Source organism: Podarcis tiliguerta (genome assembly GCF_965153285.1).
Source record: "Podarcis tiliguerta genome assembly, chromosome: 5".
In the NCBI taxonomy this organism is placed as follows: domain Eukaryota; kingdom Metazoa; phylum Chordata; class Lepidosauria; order Squamata; family Lacertidae; genus Podarcis; species Podarcis tiliguerta.
In genome coordinates, this window is record NC_139538.1 from 19,402,482 (window position 1) to 19,421,918 (window position 19,437).

The window sequence follows — 19,437 nt, forward strand, 5'->3', positions numbered from 1 at the left end:
TTTGTAATGATAAATACTTCCTTCCTGAGCCAGGTCACAGGCTCACACCCTATTCATATCTTAAATGTGCCCTTAAGACAGGATTTGTGAAGGAAAAGACAATGAGGAGGCTTTTCCATTTTCCTTTGACCTTGCAGAGAAAGCATTTGGTTAGTTTGGGAATCAAAAATGGTTTCAGGTTGGTCTTCCTGTGCTGATCTATGTACGTGCTTGGTTGGTACACATATGAACATTTAACATATTTCTAAGACCTCAAAATTCTTATCACACACAGCGCCTCCCCAACCCCGAAACAAAAACCCTGCCCAGAGAGGGCAATGGCAGAGTTCTGTTGAAGCAAGTAGGACCTCGCATTTTAGCACAAAACTTCATTTTGTTTAATCGAAACAGAACAAAACCAACTTCCTTTGATGCATTCATTTTGTCCATAGCTTATTAAAGACAACAACTCTATACTGTTGTTGAAGTTAAAAGGCCATTGTTCCTTGATTCCCGAAACCTAGATACCTCCGCCCCGCCCTGTCGCTACAACTGGTGCACAGTAACACAGTGGCTTGCTTGGAAACATCTTTGTGGAATGAGACACATCTGTCCTGTAACAGCAAGCTCTGGAATACAATGTCAATGTTTCCTGAGCGGTTCGTGCACATCCTAGGAAAAGGAGCACATAAAAGGGTACTGAACACTCCCAGCTCCATTGGCACTGCCTAGGGATGGTCAATATGGTGCCCTTCATTCAACATTAAGACTGCAACTCCCATCATCCCCAACCATAACCGATGGTAGAGCTTGATACGCTGGCAGGTCTCTGGGTGATACACAGTAAATCAGCAAAAGTTTCTAACTCTTCGTTGTTTAATCATGAGAGCTAAAATACTTTTTACATCCTACGTTACACTGCTGAAACAAAGGTAGTGTGATGGCCTGGAAATCAGATTCAGAGGTTGAACCTGAGGAATCCCAGCCTGCACAGGAGTCCCTGCCTCCATGACCAGCTGCGCCAGGGCTGGGGCTTGAGCTTGAAGGGTCCTCACCTGTGTTGGTTCCTCAGGAGCAGACACCAGCTGAGTCTACTCTGACTCCTGAGGTGATGGAGGACCCATTGTCTGCAGGTGCTCCACTATTAGCCCCGTCAGGGGAAGCTGAGGTTGCCTCTGGGTCTGGTAACCCTCTAGACTCTTCTGAGCTGCAGAGGCTCAGGGCAGAGAGGTGGAGGGAACTAAGTTCTCGCAGGAGGAGTGCTCGGCTCCAGGCTAGGAGAGGCAAGTCACCTGTGGACCGGGACCGCCCTATGCCTCGGGGCAGATAGAAGTCAGCCTGCCCAGTCCCAGGTTGTGGGAGCAACATTGTTGGTAATTGGTACCTGTCTGCACCCTGTCCCGCTCTTCTGCCAGAGTTCCTGACCTCGCCTGACTCCCTGTCTTGGACCCCGCTTCAGCTTTGACGGCAGCCTCCATACCACCCCTCGACCTTGGACTGGACTCGGATCTAGCCGCACTGTAACCCCCGGGACCAGCACAGGTAGCTTTGAGAAAACCTGGAGTAGATCTTCCTATGAAAGTGAATATGAGCACAGGTCCAGTACAGTACTGAAATCAAAATCGTGGGCTGCAAATGCCTCATAGATACCTGGTTCCTTAATCCTACATGTGTTATCTCCTAAAAAATAAAATAAAAAATAGCATGGACATTTTTGTATTTTCAGACAAATACATATCATCTAGCTTCCTGATATTTTTTATTTAAAATGTCTGAAAATGTACAGTAAAAGCTTAAGATATCACATAGGGCTTAAGGGTTTCCTGCATATAGTGTCTCTGGGAGCACACAGAGCTATTATCGCCAGCCTCACAACCTGGCCAGGACTTCATGGAAGCAGGTTGTATGAATGGGCACCTCTGCAGGGACAATCTTTATGCAGGACCTTTCAAAAAACATTATGGCCAGAATGGGAACTGGGGCAGTTGCTGATAAAACGCTGTGTGGAAGTGCCTGATCATACAAATGACGCCTTCAGGTAATGTCAGTCTGTGATCTTTGTGAATAGGAATAAGCGCTCCTGAGCCTTAGACAGAAGTGGCGCAGTCAGGAACTGGAACACATGAATCTTGCTATTATCAATGTTCCTACATCTCTAGATCCTATCGTTAACATGCCTCTAATTGTCCTTGCTTTCTAATCAGCCTAATGCATTACAAGTCAGATCAAATTATTCAAATGAGCTAAGTTTTCACAAGGTCAGCCCCAGGCCAGTTAAGGTTAAGATATACAGCCAGAGAATATATTCAAAAAATGGTATTTATCCTTAGTGCAATCTGCACTGGAACTGAAAGTGGAAAAGAGTTAAGTGAAAGTTAATTCAAAAGGCCCATCCTTTAAAAAAAAAAAATCAAAATCCGTGGGGGAAGGCGGCCTTCTCTCAAGTTAAGTAAGGCACCGTCACCTCCTTGGGATCCTCACCTGACCCCAAAGAAACAGGCATTGCAAAGTTGCATTAGAAAAAAGCTGACACAAGTGGGACCTGCAACAAAATGTTCCAGTAGAGAGTGATCCAACCAGTCTTGCCCTTTTCCAGGAACTCCATTCCATTTCCTCCCCACCCACCCAGCAGTCAGAATTCCCTGGCCAGCTGATCATGCATAACCCTTTACTAGGCTCTTTTGGGTCTGTCTCCACTCCCCACCCACAGCACCCTTTAGTATTTATGTTCCTGAAGATTTTTATGTAATCCTGCAAACCTTGGGGTGTTCCCAAACCTGCTTACGCCTTCCTCTTGGGCATGGATGGTGCCATTTTGGCTACACAAGGATCCTCATTCAAGGAATGAGTTCCTTATTAGCATAGGATACCACAAGGAGGCACTCTGTTGTAGTTAAGAGCTTTTCAAAAGTGAGCCATCTGTTGGTTTGTTACACTCATTGCAATTAGAAGTACAGAAGGAGCCAGTGTGAAATGCTGTAACTTCATGTAAAATTAAGATTTAGCTAGGATCTTGCAAAACAAACACTGAGAAATTGTCTCTATTAATCCAGACAGGCTTGATTCTTTCAAAACAAACAGCAAAGTTCATTGGTTATTTAGGAAAGCCTTTTTGTAGGTTCTAGTTTGAACATTTTGCATTTTCTTCTTATGTAGCATTGATACATACCACTTAAACCTTCAATTTTAAATATATGTAAATAATCATAGATTCCAATTCTGATTCAATTATTTGAGGGCTGTTGCGTATTTACTTACAGCATTTTATACCCGGCCCTTTAGTGAAAAAGACTCTCAGAACAGCTTGTAGTTTGAACTACAATGTTTTGTCTCCTATGGGGATTGTTCTGAACTGGACCCTTCTCAGCTGCTAAGACACCTTTCTTCTTCTAAATTTAAGCACCAGCTGTCTGGTTTCATCCCAGTTTAAGTGGAGCTTAACTAATCCAAAGCCATCCTCACATCGGCTCATTGAGACTACAGAGCTGTGCCTGTCTAGCTGGCCCTTTGCGTGAAACCTGTAGCATTTCAGGGAACGCTACCTTGGAGGTCCTGGCTTTCAGTATTCTACCTGGCAACCTAAATTTTGCTCCGATTACCTCACATCTGCCATTGGTGCCAGCATGCACCATGACAACTGACTCCTCTCCAGAACTATCTACCAAGCTATTTAGGTGACACCTGCAACCTTCATGCCACACAGACAATTCACCATGTGGTCCGCAGAGTGAATTCGAAGTGATCCGTGTGTTGTTGTTTAGTCGTGTCCGACTCTTCATGACCCCATTGACCAGAGCACACCAGGCACTCCTGTCTTCCACTGCCTCTCGCAGTTTTTTCAAACTCATGTTAGTAGCTTCAACAACACTGTCCAACCATCTCGCCCTCTGTCGTCCCCTTCTTCTTGTGCCCTCCATCTTTCCCAACATCTGGGTCTTTTCCAGGGAGTCTTCTCTTCTCATGAGGTGGCCAAAGTATTGGAGCCTGAGCTTCAGGATCTGTCCTTCCAGTGAGCACTCAGGGCTGATTTCCTTAGGAATGGATAGGTTTGATCTTTTTGCAGTCCATGGGACTCTCAAGAGTCTCCTCCAGCAAGTAGTCCCAATTGTTTTAACACAACCACTAAAGGAAGGCTGTTTTTAGTGGCATCTCAGACACTGGCTAAGTTTACCATGTGTTTAGGCCCTCAATCCCCAATATGTGAAGTGTGCAGCCAGGCAACTGATTATCTGCCAACCATGGGTGTAGTCAAATCAATATAAATAGATAGCTGATGTTTTGTCCCCCCCACAACAAAAGGCATGCCCCCCCCAAAGTCCTGGCTACACCCAGGCTGCCAACTTTTCTCTCTTTCTGCCTTTGGACAATGAAAAGACCTGCAGTTCCATGGGGAAGAAAGGAGCATGTAGCCCGGCAGTGTGATAGGAATTTTATGGTATTAGATATATGGTAATGTTCATAACTGCACATACATAGATCAACACAGGAAAACCAACCTGGAACCATTTTGATTCCTAAACTGACCAAATCCTTTCTCTGCAAGGTTAAACTGGAAAAGCCTCCCCATTGTCTCTTTCCTCACAAATCTTGTCTCCAGGATATGTCTGTTTGAATAAAGCGTGAGCCTGTGACCTGGCCCAGGAAATAAGTATTTTACCACCACAAAAGAATGGCCAGGCACCCCAGGCAATCCAATCAAGTAACTTGCCAGACAGGAGATAAACTGTGACAAGGAGAAAAACAACATTTAAATTTCTGATGTAGGTGGGATGTATCTGAGGGGTGGTCTTAGGTTACACCCCTTCTGTGATGTATGCATAATGTTTCTGGGGGTGGTCTTGATCTACAGGATGGAAAATTCAAAGTCTTTATAAGCCCTTGCACAGCAATTTTGGGGGTCCTCTTCCTCTCCTGCGTGTGAGGGGAGTACCCTGTTGCAACAGATCAATAAAGATCAAGCTTACTAGCTGCTTTGCTTCTCAATATTCTCTGGTTGGCCTCTGTTTTTTCTCCTACCAATAGGGAACCTATGTAAGGACTCTATATGGGCTCTTGGATACCCCATAAGGGAAAAGGGCATATTTTTATTTACAACAGCAGCAGACCACACAGCAACCAACAGCTGAAATGCCTCCTTTTACAGGAAGGTGAAATGCAATGTTCTCCCAGGCTGTTGATCAAGCTCCTGCAATTTGTTAATGGGCATTTGCATGGCTGGATTTTCTTTCATGCTGTTTTATATTGTATATGCATATTATATTTATGGAGATTTTACACTGTTTTTATTGAGATAGATTTTTACGGCAACCGTGAGCTGCTCCAGCGGCTCCATCCCTGAGATAGCAGTCATTATTATTTTTCTACATAAGTAAGTAAACCTTACATAAATAAGGAAACTGCTTAGAGGTTTCTTATGATCAAGCAGTATATAGTATTGTTAAATAAATAAAGCAAGCTCACTTGGGAATCTTTATGGCTTGAAAGATAGGGTGGCGGAAATTAAAAAAAGCAAATTGAATCAATTTGTGGCTCCTCGGTGGTGTAGAAGAGGCTCTCTTCCTCCAGAGCTGTTGTGAAAATACACCTCCCCCCCCCCAAGAAAAATACGCCTACACAATCTTTTGTAGGATGGAACAAGTGGACAGGAGAGTATAAAGGAAAGAAGCAGGAGGAGTAGATAGAGCCCAGCTTAGAAGCAGTGCCCCATGAAACTCCCCCAGGCAGGACTGTGGTTTGTGCCCCACAGAGCTTGCAGTGTAAGAATGAAAGGAGGCAGCAGGAGATGTAGGAAGCAATAAGCAGGCACAGTGCACCAGCAAATCATTCTTAAGTTCGGGGGGGGGGGGGACATTAATCACTGAGCTGAACATTGCTGTAATATTGGGGGAGTTCCAGAAAAAAACATGAATAGTTTAGATACTGGTTATTTCTTGGCGAGATAAAAGAACTCCCATAAATTCTCAGCAATTGTTCCTAACTTTGAAAGAGACTTCCTTAACTAGGGCAAACTTGAAAAGAACAGTATTTACGCAAACCATTAGTTTTTGCCTCCTCTGGTTACTATTGCTGAAATTACATGTGCACAGCAAACAGGCTGTCTCCTTATCAATTCTTCTCTGTCTCAGCTTGCATTGGCAGCAAAATTCTAATCTTATCTGTGCCATGGCAGCCTGTGGCCAAAGAAATGACTTCTTGTTGCATATCAAGTTCCAAACAAGCTGCACAATATAGAAAAGTGGAATTGTTTATTGGAAAAACCATTGCAGAATTTCTGTTATTTTATTCTGTCAATCAGGTACTGCCTAGTTGTGCCATTTGGGGACTGCACTGAGTAACAAGCCTTTAAGAGTCAATTAAAATAACAAACAAACAAACACAACCAAGCATAAGAAGATATTTGAATAAAAATCCCAAGCACAGGTCCATTACTGAGCTTGGCGGTCAGGATTTAAGCCTGCTTCTCAACTCTGAACTGGGTGTGCATGTTAATCTAAGAGATGCCTGGCAGTGATTAAGACTGGGTGTCACCAGCCAGCTCTGGTCAAAGGAAAGTCAACAAAGAGGCTTCTTTTCACCTTTTACCAGAGCAGGTCTCCCATGAAAGTTTCTGGAGCTAGCTATTCACTGGTCTAAGCAATTAGAAAAACTTCTGCTGAGCCCGATTCACAGGCAAGCAACTGACTGGAAAACTTCCTGGGATGATGTGTCTGGAGGGCACATACTAAATTATGAATATTGTAATTTTTCCTCCTTTAATGTTAAATGACAAGAATATGTTCAAACTAATTGGCTTCCATTTCCCATTTTCCCATGTGAATATTCTAAGCTTGTCTTCAAACTACAGGGACTCTATACATGCATGTTTACAGAAGTGAGTGTGGGTGTGTTTTGAATTAAGCTTATTCCAAAGCAGGTATGCACAGAATTACAACCTAAATTATTTCTTAATTTAGCAATGGCTTCAACAATCATTTCTATGGAACATAGGTAGGTGATATAAGCTTCTGAGCATTACAGAACTGGGAAATATGAGATCTTGGATCCAGCACAAAGTCCTTAGCAATATTCCCATTATGGTCTGCACTGATATTCCCAGGTAACAGGCAAGCAACAGGAACATATTTTAACAAACTTTACCAAACGTTGTACGATAGTGACTATACATAATATATTATCAGTAAATAACAATACAAATATATAATAATATGGCGACATAGGGTGGTATTCAACTAAGTTTTACTCAGTGTTTTACTCAAGAGTACCAAGATTGTTTTGGAGTATTTAGCAGAGATCTTTAAACTAAATCGAAGTTGCCTGATTTATTCAACGGTAGCTATCTAGTCTTTTACGTATATATTGTATGTGTTTGGATTATCAATGTATTTGGATGACTTTGTAGGATTTTATTGTTTAAACTTATGCGAATAAAGGCCAATAATAATAATACTCAGAATAGTTTCATTGAAATGAATGGACTTAGTCATGTTTATTAATTTTTGTGGGTCTACTCTAAGTAAAAAACATCTTTGAATTCCAGTTAAAATGAAAATGTTTTAACTTACTCTTAAGAAAAGATGTGAAGGTCCAGAAGAAGAAAATGCAGGAAAAAGTTATCCTTGTTTTTTCAAAGGAACAACTCCCCACCCCAAATTAATGCAATAGAAAACTTTAAAATTTGGTGAAACGTTGAAAAGATGCCTGTTCAAACTGTGTAGTATGTGGAATTTTATATAAGAGAAGCTAAAACACATGGGGATGTTAATTCCTGCATAAGCAGAGGCTTGACAACCATATGTCAGGAGTGCTCTGATGGTGTTTCCTGCTTGGCAGGGGGTTGGACTTGTTGTAAATAAAAATATGCCCTTTTCCCTTATGGGGTATCCAAGAGCCCATATAGAGTCCTTACATAGGTTCCCTATTGGTAGGAGAAAATAACAGAGGCCAACCAGAGAATATTGAGAAGCAAAGCAGCTAGTAAGCTTGATCTTTATTGATCTGTTGCAACAGGGTACTCCCCTCACACGCAGGAGAGGAAGAGGACCCCCAAAATTGCTGTGCAAGGGTTTATAAAGACTTTAGAAAATCCCATTCTGTAGATCCAGACCACCCCCAGAAACATTATGCATACATCACAGAAGGGGTGTAACCTAAGACCACCCCTCCGATACATGCATACATCACAGGAATTTAAATGTTGTTTTTCTCCTCTCACCTCTACTATCTCCTGTCTGGCAAGTTACTTGATTGGATTGTCTGGGGTGCCTGACCATTCTTTTGTAGTGCTAAAATACTTATTTCCTGGGCCAGGTCACAGGTTCACACCTTATTCAAACAGACATATCTTGTGAGGAAAGAGACAATGGGGAGGCTTTAAGACATATCTTGCAGGGAAAGGATTTGGTCAGTTTAGGAATCAAAATGGTTCCAGGTTGGTCTTCCTGTGTTGATCTATGTATGTGCAGTTATGAACATTACCATATATCTAATACCATAAAATTCCTATCAGACTCGATGGCCCTTGTGGTCTCTTCCAACTCTATGATTCTATGTATGTAAACAATATAGAACACTCAGATCCAAGAAGCATTTTTCGACCATGCTGAAATGTGCTGAGGTCTTCATTAAAGTAGTGCAGAAGCTTCACTGGTTGCAAAATATTGTTTTTCTTCTGCTAGCGATTGTTTCTGTGATGTTTCGTCTTGCTGTCATACAGGATGCGCCCCTGGCTCTTTGAGTTTTCTGCTACAAGTGACAGTGCAATCAAGGCATGGTGTTTTCTTTGCAATCATGATAGAGGAAGTATACAATGGTATATACTAGTTACCTTCCCCAACAAGAGGGAAATTTGTTCTCTCTTCCATGAGGACCAAAAGCTCTGGTTGGATACAAACCAATCTTATTTAGCAGCAGATGCCTTTTGTACATGACCAACACAGACACACACTTCTGGCTGATCATTAGCTGACAAGAACAAAAGCACCTTTCTTTTCAACTAACATTATCTCTACCAGTAAAGTGATGAGTCGCTTGCATTTTTTAAGGTTAGGATATTTTATCCAAGGCTACATATAGAATCTTTTTTGCATTCAGTACTTTTACACTGATGCTTATGGTAAATATCAATCTAACTTAGAATCAGTATTCAATTTTGGACATGAAATTCAACTTTGTCCTGTAAGTCAGACCCTAAATGCCCCACAGCTCGAAACTTCCACTCTAGTATACAAACCCCTCATCTAGCCAGGTTCACAATTTCATTCCCTTGTTTTATGTAACCCTTCCCCTCAGAAAACAAAACCTTTTAAGTCTGTTTGGTCTCTGTGGGATTTTCCAGCCCATGCCTTCTCCACAGGTTTATTATTCCATTGGAATTACTCAGGACCCAAAAAAGAACATTAACGCCTTGTGGTCTCTCTTTAAGGTACAGGCAATGACCAATTTACATGTGTTTGATATGCGTGTGGTGACTGCTCATGCACACATCACAGGGACCCAGAAGTGGCCAGAAAGGGGGCAGAACAGGCTTATGTGTGCTCCACCATCGTGCGTGATAACTTGGAAAACATCACCAAGATGTATTTTCTCTTCCCACTGCTCATTTCCCGTTTCGTTCCAAAAGCAGAGCATTGAATGGAATGGGACACATCCTATGGTTTTACATGCAGTTAACAATTATGTTAACTGGCTGGCCACGTGACCCGGAAGTGTCTTCGGACAGCGCTGGCCCCCGGCCTCTTAAGCGAGATGGGCGCGCAACCCCAGAGTCGGTCACGACTGGCCCGTACGGGCAGGGGTACCTTTACCTTTACCTAACAATTATGCAAGAGCAGCAGGTGGGGAGACAGTATGAATGTCACACTAGATACTTAAGAATTTTCAGCAGGAGAGTTCCCACCAATATTCAAAAAACCAAAGTAGAAAAGATTGCATCTCCTGTTTTGCTTTTATTTTTTTGCAAAATTATTAAAGTTCTTGCCCTAGATCAGTGGTTCTCAATTAGCTAATTATGGAGGACCCCCTATTTTTTAAAAGCCAAGCCACAGCGCCCTCTACTTTTGAAACTTTTGATAACTCAATGGTAGTTACCTCTGCAAAACAATTTTTAGAACAAAATATGGGGTAGCCCCTAATCAACAAAGGATTTTAGGTGTATTAAAAAAACAGGCTAGGGCTGAGCGATATAGGTTTTCAACATCATGATATATCAGCAGCTAAACATCACAATATTCCGATATATCACGATGTAGGCATGAGGGAAGGAGGAGTCATGGAGATCAGATGAGTGGGGGGAGGAGAGGAAGCGGAGGCCCCTTGCATACATGGTTTGAGTGGGAGGGGATGGGGGTACAGCTAGTGAAGATGCACTCCCACTGTGGCTGCTGCTGCTTTCCTGTTGACTGTGAGAAGCTGCTCAGCCTTGGTGCCATGGTGAAGGTTGTGCCACGGTACCTTTAAGTGAATTCGGTGCCTTGAAGTGAGGTCGGCTGCCCTGGTCGCCCTCAGCTCAGAAACGTTGTGCGACATCCACCGGGCCTTGAAATCAGCTGCCCTGCTCTTCCTCATGAGAGGAGCGATATATATTGCTGCGTATTGCTGGTCAGAATCGTTATTGCGGTATGACTTCAAAACCGATTTTGGCCAACATGTGGAAAAAGCACACAGCACTAAAACAGACCATAACACCTGCGATATTACCATGCAAAATGACCAAAAAAAAATGTTTTTTTGGGGGGGGGTGGAGGAAAGGGATGGAGCTGCGGACCCCCAGTGCATTCCGCAGACCCCCAGTAACTGGGAACCATAGTCTTAAGATAATTTTATCACGTGCACAATTTCTGCATAGGAAGGCCCCGTGCCCTCAGAAAAAAACCCAAGTCGAGAATAATACAATTATCACAACTGTAACAAGAGTTCAGAAGTTTATTACAACCCTGGCAACTGCCAATGGAACCGCACAGAGGACAGCAAAACGGGGACGGCGCCCGTGTCGTTTCCGTATTCGGTTCTCCCAGCAGGCGCAAGAAACCGCGCCGTATCGTCTTTTCAAACGTTCAGATTAGGACGCGCCCGATTTCACGTCCTCGATCAGCGCTCTTCTTTATCGGAAGTGTGCGAGGCTGAGTCCGCCTCTGCTCCGCAAGGGACTTTTCTGGCAGGAGCCGCCGGAGATGGGAAGAAGCGTTACCGTGCCTCCTCCTCCCGGGACATGCCTGACCCCCGCGGCTTACCTGTTGACTTTGGCGACTCAACTTTCCAAAAAAAGACACACACAGGTTGCGGTCCTACGCCCCGTTTTCCTGAGGGTTAACCTCGCACCACTGAACTCAACGCGACTTAGTGCGCAACTACTGAACCAGGGCTTTCCGCGAGCTTCTCCGGCTGTTCTCCGACACGACGGTGGGCGGGGGAGGAAAGAAACGAAGGAAGGGAGAAATCTTCCGAAAACAACCCAGGCGTGGCGTGCCCTACTCCGGGGACGGCGCTCGCGAAGCCGCCTCACAGCCCCCAAAATGGCTGCCAGGGTCTCGCGCCTGGGCGTGTGCGCGCGTGAGGGGGCGGGGAAAGAGCCGCTTCCCCCCTGGCGGTTGGGGAAGGAAATGCGCGGCGAAACACGAGCTCGCGCCGTTCGCTCCCCTCACGGCCCCGCCTTCTTCTCCTCTCCTCCTCCCCCCTCCCCCTCGAAAGCGTATTTTCCACCCACCCACCTCCACTCTTTCCAGTGTGCCGGCGAGCCTCCCCTTTGCCCATCAAGGAGAGCCAGCCAATCAGGCCAGCGCTTGTCGGAGGGGGGTGGTGCCGGGAGGAGGGGTAGAGAGCGAGAGGGAGAGCGAGCGCGCGCGAGGGAGGGAGAGGTGGGCGTGGCCGTTGCCGTCCGTCTGAGAGCGAGGCTGTTGCCTCCTCCCCTGCCCCATGCCCGTCCCCTCCCCTCCCTCCCCCCTATCTTTCTCTCTCTCGCTCTCTCTTCCCTTCGCTACCGGCACATTCCGCCGCCCTGGGAAGGCCTAAGCCAGCGGGGAGCGACTTGAGCAGGCGAGAGGAGGAGGAGGAGGCCGCCCGGTTTGGCCCGCCAGCCCGCCACCAAGCCAGGCCAGCCAGGGAGACCCGCCGCGGCGCAGAAGGGAAGGCGAGCGAGCGAGGCGAAGGGGCGGAAGCGGCGCCGGGAAGAAGGGGCCCGGCTGGGTCCGGCCTGGGTGTCGACGGAGAAAGAGGAGGGAGGAGAGGCAAGAGGAGAGGCCGCGCTCCCTACCTCCCGCCATGGCCGACAACGAGAAGCTGGACAACCAACGGCTGAAGAACTTTAAGAACAAAGGCCGAGACCTGGAGGTAGCTCTTCTCCCTCCTTAGCCCGGGCCTAGCAGCCCGCTTCGCGCGAAGGGAGGGGCCGGGCGGGCCGGCAAGCCGAGGTCGGGGATCAGTTCGGACAAGGCCTCCGCCGCAGAGGCGGTTGGCTGTGGCGTCTCTGCTAATCTCCCGTGGCAGGGCCTACCTACCTCGAGGCGAGGCCTGAGCCCGAGTCGGCCGCTCCGTCAGCGGAGAGACAGGGAAGGCCGGCCGGCGGGTGGGTGGGGTTGGCTGGCTTTCCCTCACGAGGGGACGCGTCGCCACTCCGTACCCGCGGGCTTTGGGAGGGCCCAGGCCTGGCCGCTTCTGCTCGCCGTGGCGGGGATGCTTCGCGAGGGGGGGCGGCGTTGGAGGAGAGAGCGGGCCGGCCTTTTCTGCCTCTCCTTTTCCGTCCTGGGCCTCGGACTTTCCCGGCAGGCGGGTGGGAAGGGGCAGTAGCTGGGGCCAGGGTTAGCAGAGCGGGAAATGGGAGGGGGGCAGCAGCCCTGCTGGAGCGGATGGAGGCGCCCCTCTCTACCCACCCACTCAGCTGCCTGACATGGAAACTGCCTGTCAGATGACATGTTTTCTCTTCTGTTTTCTCTCTCCGCTTCCCGTGACACGCGTTTTCTCCGTAGGAACCAGACTTTGTGAGCTACACGCCACGGCAAAAATAGCTTTTATATATTTATATACACAGTGTGGTTAAGGAGGCTAATTACATCGAGTACTGCCAGGTAACACGGTAGTTTGTTTTATATATTATATATATGTGTGTGTAAATTTCTCTCTCTGTGTGTGTATGTATGTATACACACACACACACACACACACACACACAAACTACCGTGTTACCTGGCAGTACTCGATGTAATTAGCCTCCTTTGCCACACTGTCATGGTGCAAACAGGCAGAATACGCATGCAGCGTTTTAAAATATGTAAAACCCAGCCCCAAGTTGACCATATTAAAACCAAATTTTAATCAGCATTTCTTCAAAGGTAGCGACTGCTCCCAGAACCATTCATCTGTGTTCAGCAGAAACATGTTCACATGCATTTTATTTAAATGCTAGTTTAAACTTAAAGCAGTTAAATGGGAAATATTTCCAAGTGTTTTTCACCAAGTTGACAGTCTGTGTCTTCCCTGTGTTTAAAAATAAAATAAGAGTATGACTTCAAGTGTCTCGTCAAAGATCTGGCTTTGGATATAGTCAGCTGTGAAGAGCAAAAGCATGTAAACATAATTACCCCTCTTTTCAGCAGTGTAGAATATCAATACAGGTTGGAGCAGCTCAGGATTCTGTCCCAAGTTATACACCACAGTGTATAACAGTGGTGGTCAGGCTTCTTGGCTAGCTGATGCCACAAGGCATGTCTGAAAGCCAGCGTGGTGTAGTCTCCCAGCCTCACTCACCTCACAGTTTGTTGTGGGGGAGGAAGGGAAAGGAGATTGTTAGCTGCTTTGAGACTCCTTAGGGTAGTGATAAGGCGGGATATCAAATCCAAACTCTTCTTCCGAGCATGTGCCAATTTAGAGCCAAATGAATACATATGTAACCCCACCCCCTGGTGTGCCATGAGATAGTTTGTGCCCCTAGATGCTGAGCTATGGAACATGCAGTCACACAGTTCTGGTGAACATGCATTTGTTAAGTGCATGAAAGCAATATGTCCCAGTTTATATCTCTCTTGCCCCCAGAATTGCTGGCAGGTAAACAGTCCTTTAGCCTCAACCTCATCTTTAAATTGAGAAGATAGTCACAATATAGCTATTATTCTAAATTAAAATTACAATCCTATATATACACTTGTCTGGAGTAAATCCCATTGAATTCAGTGGGACTTCTGAGTAAATGTATATAAGATGGCACTTCATGTTTCATTTAGAGAGGCCTAAAAATGACAACTTTTTCTTAAGTGAAAGTAGTTAATTGTGTGAGGTTGATGGATTTTTTTCAAGAGCCTTGATCTCTCTGAAAAAACTGTAGTTCCAAGAGTTCCCAGAAGAATTCATGACTTGTATAGTGCTGCCCTCTGCTTTGCATTTTTTCATAGAAATATTGTGTATTTCTGAATAATCAGTTGGGAAAATATCCTGAATTTTTGCCCTTCACCAATTTACCTGCATACTTGCCAGCAGCTAGCATAACTTTTGAATTCTTCATAAATGTCATGTATTCTAGGCAGCAACTGCTGAACATTTTGCATCTGTTCTGTGATATGCTTATTTAAAGCTTTCATTCAAAACATGAAAAATACTGGAATTAGTCTGTCAGCTGTTGACATGGTAACTATACAGCTTTTTAAAAAGAGGCCTTTCCCACTTTGCTTTTCTGTAGAGTAGGATTGTACAGCACTCTGTGGGGTGTGGAACTGAATATTTCATGGTAGCCCTAGGTTCCACTTCCCTGCTCTCCTGAAAACAGACCTTCTGCCTGAGTCCTGTGCTCTCAGGACAAAGGGATCCCCAGTATTGAATCAAATTCCTTAGTCATCCAAAATCCATCTGTCTTTGTGAACATGATCTGGATTTACTTACTGTTCTGCTGTTTCTGAATAGGCATATTTAACATACGCCTTTATAACACTGCATTTTACACTGGATCACTTTTAATTCTAATAAGCTTTACAGTTCAATCCCACATGTGTTTATTACTTAGAATTAATTCTCATTGTATTGTGCTGGGCTTGATCTCCAATAAATATGTTTAGAATTGCAATCCTAGTTTCCAAGATGCAGTTGGAAAATCCAACATATGATTTAATTTTCAGGAGTTTGTAAAGCACCCATTTTTTTCAGAGATAAATTTTGAAGCAGTATTTTTACAGATAACATTTGATCGTTGTGAGATAAAGTAATGAAAAGGACAGGGGAAAACATGATTTATGCCAGTGTACAAGATACCTTCTGTCATTTTGAAATTAGTGTCTCTGAGGCTCTGATTGCCAAAGTATTCATGCACTATGATCCAATTATTTGCTGTGGGTGCAGGATATTCGATGTGCATTTAGAGTCCCCCTTCAAAAAACTGCGTATCTTCCTTGAAAAAGCCTAGGATGCTCAGATCTACATTCTCTGGATTTCTTGGGGTAATTGAGCACACATAGAGTTATGTCACAGTAATAAGCCCATTAGGTTATACAAGATAACATATATCAGGGGAGCAAATCAATAACACAGTTCCACACTACTTAACGGTTAGTGGACTATGAATAAACCTATTTTGTAAAGTCCAAACACAGGCTTTTAAACTAGCTTTGTGTTTTAAACAATTAGATGTGTTGTGGAGTTGAACAACCAGCTTGCTGTCTTTTTTTTTAACTATTGGAGTAGTGGGGTTTGGGGTTAATGGAGGCAGGTCCAATTAAGTTAGCTGATGGTACCAAACTGGAATGGGTAGCTAATGTGGCAGAAGACAGAATGTGGATTCAAGATGACCATAACAGATTGGAGAACTGGGCCCAAACTAACAAAATGAATTTCAGTTGGGATGAATGTAAGGTTCTACACTTAAGCAGGAAGAACCAGCTGCATAAATATAAGATGGGGACATCTGGCTTACCGGTAGTACATGTGAAAAAGACTGGTCTTACTAGATCACATGCTTAGCTAATGCTATTCCAGACTGCATCAACAGAAGTATAATATCCTTATCAAGGAAAGTACTGCTTTAATCTGTCTTGATCAGACCACACCTGGAGTACTGTGTCCCGTTCTGGGCACCACAACTTAAGGATATTGACAAACTGGAAGGTGATGTGCAGAGGAGGGCAACCAAGATGATCAAGGGTCTGGAAACCATGCTTTATGAGGAATGGTTTGAAGGAATTGGTTATATTTCGCCTGGAAAAGAAGAGACAGAGAGGAGATAGGATAGCCATCTTAAGATAACTAAAGGCTGTCACATGGAGGATGGAGCAACCTTGTTTTCTCTTGCTCTGGAAGGTAGGACCCGCACCAATGGCTTCAAGTTCCAAGAAAGGAATTTCTGACTAAACATTAGGAAGAACACTGACAGTAAGAGCTGTTTGACAGTGGTATGGACAGTGGAACTCCCTCAGGAGCTTGTGAATGCTTCTCCCATGGAGGTTTTTAAGCAGAGGTTGGATGGCCATATGTCGCTGATGCTTTAGCTGAGATTCCTGCATTGCAGGGGATTGGGCTAGATGACCCTTGGGGTACAACTGTACAAATCGGTGTTTCTCTGACATTGACCTATAGCAAACCTTTGTTATAGTTCTCTCCTAATGCTTGTCATAGACACATTATGTAGTGTGATTTGAATTTTTTCAAGTGTCATTATGCTCAACAGTTCCTTCAGAAGTTGTTCTGCCCTGCTGTCATCAGCAAATCCTACTTTTATAATGTTGCAATTCTTTATTGATGCTGAAGCTTGGGGACATTACATTCTGAATGTTACACCTCTGAAATCTCTGCTGGTTTGTAGTTGGAGTGTGGGAAGATTTAGGACCTTCCTGAAATACTTTGCTACATAGTTCAAGTGCATATTGAGTGAGATACATCACAAGATCCTCTACAATATTTCAGAGGATGCTGACCCACATTTCTGATTACATGCCGTCATTGCAAGAGATCCTGGGACATAATCTCAGATCATGCACTGTTCTTATTGCTACATCTAAAAATACAGTCACCTAAAGCAATGTTTCCTGACCTGTGGACCCCCAAGAGCATAGCCTGGGGGCAGCTCCCCCCCCATATGTAAAAATCAGTACAAATCTGAGGTTCTGCCCCCCTAACAAAAATATTGGCTACACCGATGTCTCCCCAATCCTACTGGTAGAAAAGTAGTTATTTAAATAATTTGTTTGTAAATAGAACATGTTTTATTTATATTTTTTATAAATTATACAAAATACAGTTACATAAAATGATAATGAAATATTGTTGAAGCAGAAAAACATAGAATTGTGGAGCTGGAAGGGACCTCAAGGGTCATCTTTCTACTGCAACCCACTGCAATGTAGGAAACTTGGCTAAAGCATCCATGACAGATGGCCATCCAACCTCTGCTTAGAAACCTGCAAGGAAGGAGAGTCCAGAACCTCCGGAGGGAGATCCATGTTCTCTGTATTATAAAAAGTAAACAACACTTATTTGACACAGAGGGGGAAACCTACAGATGCAGTCCAAAAGACACACAGGGAGTTATGTAAAAATGGGATAATTTTTAAAAGCAAGTGGTCCTCACTGACCTGGTGCAAAAAGATATTGTTGTCCAAAGGAGCCCTGGCTGCCCAGATCAAACACTATAGCCCCACAAACCCTTACCTGGGAGTTAGGCTCACTGAACTCAGTGTGGCTTTCTTTTGTGTAGACACTTAAGTTATTTACTAGATGCAAGACGGCAGCACCAGACAACCCCACTCAGCTAGGTGCTGGGGTGGATTGCACCCTGCGCAGTGCAAAGCCAGGCCCAGGCTGCCACTTGGTCCAGACTGGCGGTAGCAACAAGCAGCTCTGACTCATACTGGCCTACCCATTGCCACCCCACCCTCGCACTTACCTGACCTGGGGGTTCTGGATCACGGGCTCTACTGATCAAAATGAGAGCCTCAACTATCGCCCTCTCCCACAGGAAACAAACCAGGACTGCTCTAAGAAAACACATGGCAAAAAGAAACGTTAAGCCCTCGTGGGCCGCCCCCGCCTCCCCGCTTGCGATTGGCCAAGCGGATAGCCAACCAATCAGGAGTATTTATTTTTTTACTGATTTCTTTTTTTCAATTCTCACTTACCTCTGTGGCCCCCTAACCTTGTGCTGTGGTGCTCCATTTACGCGATTTTCACCTGTGGCCCCCTTGGAATATCCTGGCGTTCCTATATGGCCCCCAGTTGGGAAACACTGACCTAAAGCAATCTCTTGGTTTACTTGTGCAGTTGGTGAGACCTGATCAGAGGGTTCCTAGATCTGTGCAAATAGCAGAAATTTGTTCTTGATCCTGGAAGTGGAGTCACTTCTGCATTAAAATCAGATTTTGTACTTCAGAGAGTACATATTGGTTTCGTGATATTAAGATTACCTTTGGACTAGCAGCTCCAATTTTTTTAACTGGATTTTCAAAAATATAAGTACAAACTGGAGAAGGTGGCAGGAGCAACTCAAAGCCATATTGCCAATATTTATGGATGTGAGGCAAGATGTGAGATGAGCAGTGCTGGCCAGAGTCTCTAGCAATTCAGTGGATCATGGTATTGTTTTAAGTGATCCCTGAGACCATGATAATATAGGAGAAAATTGAAGGACTGTGGTATCTTTAATATTCATGCCACCTGCTGAAGAGGCAATTCACTTCGTTTTAAATTTAAACAAAGAACTAACTTCTCTCTGCTGCGGTGGAAATGTCAAAGGCAGTTTAGGGCCTTAAAGTTCAGACCAAAACTTCAAATAGTGCTTGGAAACGTACTTGGAGCCAATGTTGGTTTTCGGTACCAGTGTTATATGGTCTCCACTCCCAGTCACCAGCCTAGCTGTCGCATTCTGAATTAGTTGTAGTTTCCAAGTATGTATAATGAGTACAACAAACCTACAGGGGATGCTTTAGTGATTTTCTGGTGTCCCTATTAATTTTGCTTGTGCAGTGGCTCTCAACATATTCTCAGATTTTATAAGCCACATTTTCATTCATGCTTGAACTATTGACCCTGTCTGAGTTTAATCAGATATTTTGTTGCCTGTATGTATGCCGATGGGTGTGTATTAGAAACGCCTTCCTATAGGAAATCCTTGGTGTGAAACCTCTGGCTGTCAATGTCAGTTTTGGACAATAGAACATGAATGGACATGCCTGAAATACTTACTTTAAATATTGAGCAACAGTACTGTTGGTTAGGTCTTGGATAGGGTTGTATTTTTAGATGTTTTCCTTCTCTATAATCTTTCTATTCATTGCTTATTTTTGTCACTGCTTTTAAAATACTTTTTTAATTTGGCACAGATCTATGCTAATTTTTGAAAGCCATAGTATTGGTATGAAAATATGCTTCTTTAAAGCAATTGTCAATCTTCTATTTAGATCAATTGAAAGTTTTCCTTAAAATATTGGGACGGGGTGATAGAGCTTCCTTAGCTGTTTCTCCCCGTTCTTTAAAGTACTACAGTGATGGTAGACA

General features: G+C 44.3%; 1 protein-coding gene across 1 annotated transcript in view; it reads left to right on the plus strand.

The window, feature by feature from the left end:
* Nucleotides 1-11,567: 11,567 nt before the first annotated feature.
* The window catches only part of KPNA4 (karyopherin subunit alpha 4), a 30,067-nt gene continuing 22,197 nt past the window's right edge, over nucleotides 11,568-19,437 (plus strand). Inside the window, exon 1 of the mRNA XM_083442245.1 lies at nucleotides 11,568-12,303. Coding sequence (XP_083298371.1) covers nucleotides 12,235-12,303 — 69 coding nt within the window. The 5' untranslated portion in view covers nucleotides 11,568-12,234. The remainder of the gene's footprint in view (nucleotides 12,304-19,437) is intronic.